Source organism: Rutilus rutilus (genome assembly GCF_951802725.1).
Source record: "Rutilus rutilus genome assembly, chromosome: 8".
Classification (NCBI taxonomy): Eukaryota; Metazoa; Chordata; class Actinopteri; order Cypriniformes; family Leuciscidae; genus Rutilus; species Rutilus rutilus.
The window spans coordinates 36,514,394-36,525,579 of record NC_140222.1 but is presented as its reverse complement, the minus strand read 5'-3'; the positions used below and the strand labels follow the sequence as shown (position 1 = coordinate 36,525,579).

Genomic DNA, 11,186 nt, shown 5'->3' with positions numbered 1-11,186 from the left:
CTTCGGGATTTCTTCGCTGTATTCTCGCTTTTTGCTCGCAGGTTTCTCTCTAGAGCTCCCCCCACAGCTTCGGAATAGATATTTGACAACACTGTTGTAAAAACTCGTTGGTGATTCTCAGACACCAGAGGCTAGCAGATCAACGACATCAAAGCAGATGGGACATGCTTTAAAACGTCTTCTTCATTCGGGTTCAAACAGCGTGAGGGAGCGCAATAATGACGGCATTTTAGCAGATTTCTTTTGGCCGTAAAGCAATTGTTTACATCGCGAGACCTGATATCACGCGAGACTTCCTGCCGCGGCGGCCCGCCGCCTCAAAGTTGCAAGTGCGTATTTTCCGCTCACGGGCACCAGGGGGGTGCGAAACGACCACCATTCAACCCGAAATAAGTAATATAACCATTCCAATGACTCCGAAGCTGTTCAGTTAAGGTAAAAAAGTTACTTAGTTCACCTTTAACACAGAAAAGCTACCACTAACAGACAGGAAACTGCTGTGAATCTGCTAAAAAGTCACATGGTCTCAACTGGTGATGTAATCGACCTCTATAGTGCACAAATATGTTGCATTGTACAATGCTGACATGTAGTGTTGAATACAGATATTACATAAAATAATTATGAATTAACTTTTTTTTAAAGTTAAATAATATATATTTTTTAAATCCTCCAATTGCAACACTCAGTATCATAGCATAAATATCTGGCCAGTGGCCACCTAGACTTACAGCAGTTGGCAAAAAAAAAAAAAGTCCAAAATACATTTGTTGTAGAGTTTGCTGTGTAAGTAATATCTCTATAAACACAAAACAAACTCACTAGAAATAAGGCAGAAAGACATGTAAATGTTTTTTTTTCTTACCGTTCTTTGTGCATTTCTTTTACAGAATGTTGGCTCAGCATAAGTTATCTCTTTTTCAGGGGCCTGGACTACTTTAACAGTGATGACAGATGTGTAAAATTATGTTTCTTCATGTATTTTTCAAAAAAAAATTTTTACAGATGTATTAACTGCACTTTAGTTACACTTGCCTTCTTGATCTGTTTTTCTGCATTTCCTGCAGATCCAGAACACTGCAACTGCAGCCACAATCAACAGAGTTCCAGCAGCAGCAGGTATCAGCACTATGTGATTTGTAATGCCTGAAGAGACAGTCATTAGTGTAACTGTATCGGCCAGTCTTTCAAGGGCACATATCATAAGGATTTACACTGCGTCCAATCACTGCTTACATCACACACCTGAACACGATCAACAGAGTGGCTCAAGAAATAAACACAAATATCACTGATGTACCTGTACAAGGCGGACAGAGTTGAGTGATGTCCAGATGCGTGGTCTGGTTGCTGATGGGATTGTTCAACACACAGCTGTATGTGTTGTTATCCTGATTTTCCACCTCCAGAGGTAGAGAGAGACTGATGCTGAGATCAGACACACTGATGCTGGACAATACACTGATTCCTCTGTACCAGGAGAGAGTCACATCACTCACATTCACCACTGAACACTGCAGCACACATTTAGAGACTGATGAACTTTCAGATGATGAAGAACATTGTGACGTGTGTCTGATGATGACAGGAATGGGGAGAAAAGCTGGATATATGAGGAACAAAAGAAATCAGAGTAAATCAAATCAAAAATATATATATTTATATTCTCAGTCAAAGCTTAGTCAACACACAAAGTGGGATACATTACTAACACTTTTTCACTATATCTAATTCGCTTAAATATACAGTATTTTTAATTCTGTGAGTTAATGTGACAAAGATTGATCATGTCAAAATCAAATTTGGAAAGAACAGACCCAATTCTACTGCTGTACTTACCATAGACTGTAACTCTGAACATTTTGACTACTACTGTATTTGTGATTATGTCTAGTTTATAAAGTCCAGAGTCTGTGGTTCTGATGTTTGTGATGGTGAGGGATCCCGTCTGAATGTCCATCTGCCCTCTGTCTCTGAATCTCTCTTCAACAGTATTAATATTTGCTGCTCTATTGATTTCAGCTATGATAGTATATGGGTGTTCAGCTCCAAACATCCACTCTATCACTGTATTATCTCCCTGTATGTCAGAAACATCAGCGTGTAGAGTGACAGAATCTCCCTCCATCACGGACAAAGTCTTCATTTCCCCAGTCTCAACACCAAACACACCTGGAACACATCCGTACATAGACTTTATTCTCCTTTCCACCCCAAACTAAATTAGCGTTTCAGACTGAAAACACAGACAGACGTCAATAAATAAACTATTTATTAAAAAGTGCTAGTTAAATTTTAGTCCATATTGCAAACACGGAATGCATCAAAAATATTTGAATACTTACCACCCAAATGCCACAACAACCAAAAACGCAGTAAAACTAAAGCGAGAATCATATTCTTTCGTAGTTAAAAGTGTCAGAAACCTCAAGAGTCAGACGCTGCTTATTGACAGGATTTGACACCCTGTCGCGTGTACGCGCACAGGCGCTAGATCGCGGTGTTTTTTTTTTTTGTTTGTTTTTATTTTTTTATTTTAAGACTGTTATTAAATCAGTAACGGAAAACAAACTTTAAATCCATTTATTTACATATCGTACTAAGTCTATTTTTACTTAAGAGGGAGCAGGTGGTTTTGTTTGTTTGTTAGGAATTTTTTTTTTTTTTTTTACTACTGCACATGTGTTTTGCTGTCCTTAAATGTAAATCACTACATATTTATACATTTTCAGAACGTTAATAGTTATTTAACTTACATTTGATCCAATATGACAATTAACATGTAGTCACTCATTGCCCATATCCTCCGGTCAGGTTGTGTTTTAGTTAATGGCTCTTGACTTTCTCCTTGCAGGACTAACCAATAACTTACCAGACTTAAAATTACACAATCACTGATCATTTGACTGAAATATAGTTCATGATAATAAAAAGGACACTATAGGCCTAGCCTTGCACAAATGTAAGGGCTTTAATAGTTTCATAGCATAGAAATATGAACCCAGATACTCCAATCTTGCTCTAATCTTTATCTTAAAATAGATTAACTACTTCTTTTTTTTACTCTTGTGGTGTAAATTATTTTACTTGACCTGTGACCTTTGACTGTTTTTTAAAGCAATAGCCTAGTGTTGATAGATTTATGTCTGTTTTACTGTAAAGCTGTTTTATAGCAAAATGGATGTTAGACTGCATATTAACGGTTGGAAAATATATTTTTTAACCACAAACTACACATGCAAACCAACCACAAACATCCATCCATTTGTTCACCCAACAGAACAAACCACATTCATCACATGACGTGTGTGTGTGTTATCCTGACCAAAATACAGCTCACACCACAACAGGTTTGTATTTGACTCCGTGCACTTTTGTTTTAATGTTACAGTTTATAATTGAGCTGTTCTCAGATCTGAACAGCTCAAGTATATTTACTTTTTTGTTTTTTCATATTCTTCATAAACTTGGCATCTGAATATTAGCATTTAAATGAACTGAAGGTATCAAGGTATCAAGATCAAGGTATCAAGTTGAGTTGACAAAACAATATTTTGAAAACTTTATAAGAATTGTTAATCAAGAAATAAGAATAATTCTTTATTCTTCTTTTATAGATCCAGCTCTTACATCACTCTGAACCGAAACAGCAACTGTAGCCACACCCACCAGAGCGCATACGACCAATCAGACGACAGCTTCAGTAAACCTCAACAGGAAACACAAACTGAAGCACTGAAACAGAATAACTGAAACAGAATATGATCCACTGGCTTTAGCATGGACATACATTTTCTTTGAATAATACCACTCTTATGTGAAACGTTTGTCTTTTGCTCCGGTTTATTTGCAGTCAGAATGTGACTGGTTTTGACAGGGTTGCATGTGTGTGTGTGTGTGTTTGTGTGATGACAAACACAATCAGCCAACAGTGTGGTTAACCTATATGTCTTTCATATGTGAATGTGACCACAGACATATTTCCTATTTATGCTCATTAGACTTTTATCTTCTCTCTATAGAGTCCCAATATTACATATATTTTTTGATTAACCTTTTATTTATTTAAAAGTTAACAATACATTTTTGCTTTCACATCCGCCAACCCGGAATAAAATAAATAACACACACACACACACACACACACACACACACACACACACACACACACACACATAGCCTATGTATGTGTGTAATATACTTACTGTATATGGGGTAAGTTTCATTAAAAAAAGCAATATTTTGAACAAAAAGCTGAGAAGTTGAGGCAGATTATACTGGAAATGAAAATGTGACACACCAAGAAATGGTTTCTTTCTGTTTCCACTTGCTTTATTCATGCATTATAACTTTACAAATATTGCACAAATCTCTATCTACAAATAGATCAAGTGCTGGATAAATATGGTTGGTGGAGCTATCAATGATGTACTCATGATTTTGGACATTTTCAGTATGAGAAAGAATAAATGATAATATATATTAGTGAGTTTAGTGGCCTCAGTAAAACAAATTAAACTAATTATACATTACCCATAAGGTTATGTGTCATGAGGCTATGAATATAAAAAAAAAAAAAACTCAATCTTAAACAAAGAAGCACACTTATATCAGAAGTGTTTAACGTTGTGTATAATAATAATAATGATGTAATCTTCACCACTGGATGGCAGTATAAGGCACTTGAGTAACATTTGGTATGTTAATATATATTTTTTTCTTTTTTTTTTTTTTTTTAGCTGACGCTTTTATCCAAAGCGACTTACAATTGCTATATGTCAGAGGTCGCACGCCTCTGGAGCAACTAGGGGTTAAGTGTCTTGCTCAGGGACACATTGGTGTCTCACAGTGGATTCGAACCCGGGTCTCTCACACCAAAGGCATGTGTCTTATCCATTGCGCCACTACCACACCCCATTCATTAACAGCTATATGATATAATCTAATAGAGATCAAAATGTTGGAGTAATTTAGTTTGTTTTAAATGTCTCTCTTATGCTCAGCAAGGCTGGATAATGTGAAAAAAAGTTATTACACAATTTAGAATAACTATTTTCTATTTGAATGAATTTAACATGTGATTTAATCCTGTGATAATAACAAAGCTGATTTTTTTGCATCATTACATCAGTCTTCAGACTCACATGATCCTGCAGAAATCATTCAAGACATGGAAGTACATCGAAAACACAATGACACCGTGAATGTTATTGATGTCACCACAGATCAGAGCTGAAACCTTCTTTAAGAATAAAACAAATTAAAAACACATGACAAATAAAGGTGACTTGATGTGGAAAAACAACTCATATTATTTGACATATAATATGCAACATTCGCCGCCAACAGCGAAGCATGTTCATAAAAATACTACACAATATAGTGACTGAACTATTTATACCTGCAGGTAGATGGCGCTGTCCCCAATTTCTGCCATAATCTAACTATTTTTTTTTGTCGTAATATACACTCACCTAAAGGATTATTAGGAACACCTGTTCAATTTCTCATTAATGCAATTATCTAATCAACCAATCACATGGCAGTTGCTTCAATGCATTTAGGGGTGTGGTCCTGGGCCGGGTTTCCCGATAACGATGTATCTTAGCTCTTAAGAGCGCTCTCTACGTGCAAGGTTACGAACGTTCGCAGCAATTCCACGAGCGTTTCCCAAAAATGCACTTAACATGAATGCACGAGAACGCATTTTACGTGCTACTTACGAGTTGCTGTCCATTCGCGAAGTGCTGAAATATAACCTTATATGGAATCGTATTCTGAACGTTTAGCCTTAAATATTTGGTTTAACCTAATAATCGTCATCTGTGGATTAGCCTTAGACTCCCAACAAGTCTAAAGTCTACATTCAGGCGGAGATAACCTACTGACAAAATGTATGAACAAAAAAAACAAAACAAAAAAACAAGAAAAGATACCTTTCAAAAAAGATGAAATTAATGTAGGCCTAATTTTAGAGGAGATAGAGCGAAACAAAGATGTTATTTTTAACAGATTTAAAGGACACCATACAAATAAGGAAAAACAAAACATCTGGGTGGACATTGCAAACTAACTGCAACCCAGGGTCTTCAAAGATCAGGGAAGGTGGTCTGCAAGAAATGCCCAATACATGGCTGGTTTTCGTGCACTGACATTTTTTTTATTATTCATCCATATTTTGCCCAGTCTTTGAAGCATATTTCCCACATTATTTCGTTCTTTTATGATTTTTTTTCATTAATTTAATTTAGATGTGTATTTATTCTTCCCTTTTTTATTATTTAATTTATACATTCATTTAAACAAAAAACAAGTACAATAAAGTGTACAATAAAAAAGTGCAATCAAAACCTTATATTTGTACTCACTTTGCAGTGTAATCTGTTAAATCTAGATAAAAGTGTAATCTGCCGGTTGTCCTGCAGGTGACCTCATAAATCTGTCTTCTTACGATGCACTTGGGGATTTACGATTACTCCAGAGCACTCGTAGTTCTACGAAGATTTTCAAGTGCTACTTAAGATACGATGCTTTTGGGAAACAGACCGTAATATTAAGATCCGTCGTACGATCGTTTTTACAAACTTCTTAGGCTTACGATGCTTTTGGGAAACGCAGCCCTGGTCAAGACAATCTCCTGAACTCCAAACTGAATGTCAGAATGGGAAAGAAAGGTGATTTAAGCAATTTTGAGCGTGGCATGGTTGTTGGTGCCAGACGGGCCGGTCTGAGTATTTCACAATCTGCTCAGTTACTGGGATTTTCACGCACAACCATTTCTAGGGTTTACAAAGAATGGTGTGAAAAGGGAAAAACATCCAGTATGCGGCAGTCCTGTGGGCGAAAATGCCTTGTTGATGCTAGGGGTCAGAGGAGAATGGGCCGACTGATTCAAGCTGATAGAAGAGCAACTTTGACTGAAATAACCACTCGTTACAACCGAGGTATGCAGCAAAGCATTTGTGAAGCCACAACACGCACAACCTTGAGGCGGATGGGCTACAACAGCAGAAGACCCCACCGGGTATCACTCATCTCCACTACAAATAGGAAAAAGAGGCTACAATTTGCATGAGCTCACCAAAATTGGACAGTTGAAGACTGGAAAAATGTTGCCTGGTCTGATGAGTCTCGATTTCTGTTGAGACATTCAGATGGTAGAGTCAGAATTTGGCGTAAACAGAATGAGAACATGGATCCATCATGCCTTGTTACCACTGTGCAGGCTGGTGGTGGTGGTATAATGGTGTGGAGGATGTTTTCTTGGCACACTTTAGGCCCCTTAGTGCCAATTGGGCATCGTTTAAATGCCACGGCCTACCTGAGCATTGTTTCTGACCATGTCCATCCCTTTATGACCACCATGTACCCATCCTCTGATGGCTACTTCCAGCAGGATAATGCACCATGTCACAAAGCTCGAATCATTTCAAATTGGTTTCTTGAACATGACAATGAGTTCACTGTACTAAAATGGCCCCCACAGTCACCAGATCTCAACCCAATAGAGCATCTTTGGGATGTGGTGGAACGGGAGCTTCGTGCCCTGGATGTGCATCCCACAAATCTCCATCAACTGCAAGATGCTATCCTATCAATATGGGCCAACATTTCTAAAGAATGCTTTCAGCACCTTGTTGAATCAATGCCACGTAGAATTAAGGCAGTTCTGAAGGCGAAAGGGGGTCAAACACAGTATAAGTATGGTGTTCCTAATAATCCTTTAGGTGAGTGTATTTCAGCCTATATCTACTGTAGACATTATAAAAGGATGCACTCATGTTATCATGTTGTTTTTCCTCAACTTTTGGAATTTTTGTTTTGTCCCTCAAGCCATCTTAGTTGTATATGCCTCTTCTTTCAGTCTAATACAGTCGGAGTTATATTAAATAACATCCTGGCTCTTCCAAGCTTTGTAATGGACCCCCGACATTTTTCTTTAAAACCTCTCATTTTAGATTTCTAATTCATGACCGCCGTTTTGATTTGCTTTATCATTTGCGCTTCCGCGAATGTCAATTCTCACCTAAGCTTACAATGCTCCTACGTCATCCGTCGGGTCAGAGGTCACTCTTCTGCCGGAACTAGACTCGCATACGGACGTTGGAAGACAGTGATTATAGTTTATTATATGGATAAATATGGATATTTTTCTAACAAATACCCATCGCTTTGCTTCAGAAGGCCTTTATTAACCCACTGGAGCCGTATGGATTACTTTTATCATGGTTGGATGCACTTTTTTGGAGCTTCAGAAAATTATTCAATGCTATTACAAAGCTGCGAAGAGCCCGGATATTATTTAATATAATTCTGATTGTGTTTGGCTGAAAGAAGAAAGTCATATACACTTAGGATCAGGGATGTAGTGGAGGCTAAACGCACGTAAACGCCGTTTACGCACCTCCCAAAATTCGGAAATAGCATTTACCCACCTCCTAAGTGCGTTTATCCACCTCTAAATTACGTTTATCCACCTCTAAATTTCACGTTATTTGAGCAGACTTTGCTTTTCCAGTGCGTGATCGCCGATCGGTACATGATTCGAGCATTTGGGCCGTTAACGACAGAGCAGAACGCGCAGCGCAAACAAGGAGTGGAACAGAGCAGAGAGCGCAGCGTGCCGACACACACACACACACACACACACACGGAACAAAGAGAACGGCGCACACACGGAGCGGAAAAGACACTCTCGTTAAGTTACTAAACAAGCTGCGCGAGAATGAAACCTGATTGCCGAACATGGAGGGGCGGGACGGAACATTGTTGGTTTTATTTTTTTTTAGTTTTGCAAAATCGTCTGTTAATGTCGGCAGCCATTACACTTGTGGAAACTACAGTGCAACTTATATTGTCTTTCTTCTTTTAATTTAGTTTTTTTTAAATATGTGGCACCAGATTCATCCTTCTCTCATTAATCTGCACCTGCTACATTAGCTATTGGAAAAAAACTGTAATCGACAACTATTTTGATAATTGATTAGTCGGTTTGAGTCATTTTTTTAAGACAAAAGTAAAAAATTCTTTGATTCCAGCTTGTTAAATGTGAATATGTTCTAGTGTCTTCTCTCCTCTGTGATAGTAAACTGAATATCTTTGAGTTGTGGACAAAACAAGACATTTAAGGACGTCATCCTGGGCTTTTGGGAAACACTGATCCACATTTTTCTGACATATTATAGACCAAACAACTAATCGATTAATCGAGAAAATATTCAACAGATTAATCGACTATGAAAATAATCCCAAATCCCTAATTATTATGTACAAGTGCATTGCATTGGAAGCCCTGGATATAAGCCTCCCTTTCTATCTCTCTTAAATATTTTTGTTCTCTCTGTTTTGTCATTTAGTTAACTTTATAGAATTCAACCATATTATTCCTTCTTGAGTCTCTTTAACAAGAACTTAGATTAATGTATGAATTGAATAGTGATCGTGTGACCTATGATGAGGGAACAACCAGTGATACCCTTGGTAGTATCAAATGATAGCCTATAGCGATGTCATCAGGATACACATACACCGGTAGGCAGTGGCCCACCTTACCGGCTGATCACGTCGTGGTCCACCAGAATTTATAGTTTACCCACCTCTTTTTTTACCACTACACCTCTGCTTAGGATGACTTGAGGGTGAGTAATAAATGGGAACATTTTCATTTTGGGTGAACTATTCTTTTAAGCTCAATATTTTAAGCAAGTTAAATCTAAGATAAATGGAGAAAAAAGAGATGTAAATGGAGAGCAATCAGTATTAGCAACGCTATCAGATTAATGTTTCAGTTAAGAGACAAATAATCTGCAAGGCTCTGGAATACCTCTGAATAATTCATATTAATCACACTTTTATGTAATGTATCAGTGTTTGGGTTGAGTTTTGAGGTTGTTCAAGATCCATAACTTGAAGCTGCTGTAGGTCAGTATCTTGAGGTCGCTGTGGATGTTTGTTACTTCCCTAAATTCACTCTATATAGCACAAACAGGGCTACCATAATATGTGATCAACATGTATGTAGATGTTTGTATTTTTAAGAGAATAATGTTTATGCGTGGTTATTGAAAAAAATAAAAATGAAAGTTGCTGAAATAAGACCACAAAACTCATGCTAAAAATGTGTCCACAAGACTTTTGACTAATGGATGTTGTCGATTCGAGTTCTGGCTTCAAAATTATGTGAAAATAGTCTTGCTTTATCGTTCACATAACACAATACATTGATTTAAATTGTGTAAGACAGGTTTTGCTTGGAAAGCCAATATGCGAGGGGGGCGTGAACGAGGAGAGGTTTACACCTGAGAATACAATGTCCCACCCACTCTGCATAATGAGCCATTCATTCAGGTGTGACACTGACTGAGCCAAGAATGAATGCAAGGACAAAAGATATATTTAGAAGAAGACTTATATTGACCATTTAAGATTTTGCTTACATCTATCTTGTAAATATGTTTTGCTATTTTATTAAAAAGGTTACAATTACAACAATAATTATATATATATATATATACATTCATACATATATATGTACATGTACTTCTGGGGTATATTTTCCATTATTATTATTCTTCACAGCGCTGCGAGACGGTGTAAACAAGTAGGCTACAATGATCTGATAAACTTGTGTTCTCTTACGAGAGATTCTCTTGTACTGCGTAGAATACGCTAGGGGAAAATCCTTTTCCACGAGAATACTGAAGCCAAAAAATTATCCTTAATTTTGTATTAATGTAAAACGCGTTGCGGCAGCATACAGACATAGGCGAGGAAGCTCGCGCGCCTATTGGCTGGTCTGCTGGCAACTGCTTAAGCCTATCGAGCGAGACCTAGAGTGACGTCAGACCCAATGAGGGCGCTTCGCGCCCTCTGCGTCACGTCCCGCCGAGACGGGCGTGGCTTAGGTCTATAAATACCGCTCGCAGGCATTATATCTCTGATTTTTCATCCTTCAGCGAAGCAACTCACATCGCTGGATCCGAGAAGAAGCCGCGCTGTTGAAGAAGCACTTCAGCGGGACGAGTCGACGAAGCTGCTGGCCGCGCCGCCTTCATCGCCTTCCTGCTGCGCTATCCAGCGCCCATATCCTTTTTTTGCACTGTGTGTGTGTGTTCGCCGGCGCGACTCACACCATCTAAAAGAGCTGCGTCTTTTTCAAGATGCCTTCTTGCGGCTCGTGCAAAGCC

The 11,186-nt window shown here is 38.1% G+C and overlaps 1 protein-coding gene across 1 annotated transcript; it reads right to left on the bottom strand.

The window, feature by feature from the left end:
• Positions 1 to 1,021: 1,021 nt before the first annotated feature.
• Positions 1,022 to 2,477, bottom strand: LOC311294794 (uncharacterized protein; the record flags this gene model as incomplete). Its single annotated transcript, XM_084415822.1, has 4 exons — positions 2,346 to 2,477; positions 1,840 to 2,172; positions 1,301 to 1,603; positions 1,022 to 1,146 (listed from the first exon to the last, which is right to left on the bottom strand). Exons 1-4 carry the CDS (start codon positions 2,395 to 2,397, stop codon positions 1,022 to 1,024), a joined length of 813 nt encoding a protein of 270 aa, XP_084271948.1. The 5' UTR covers positions 2,398 to 2,477.
• Positions 2,478 to 11,186: the final 8,709 nt, after the last annotated feature.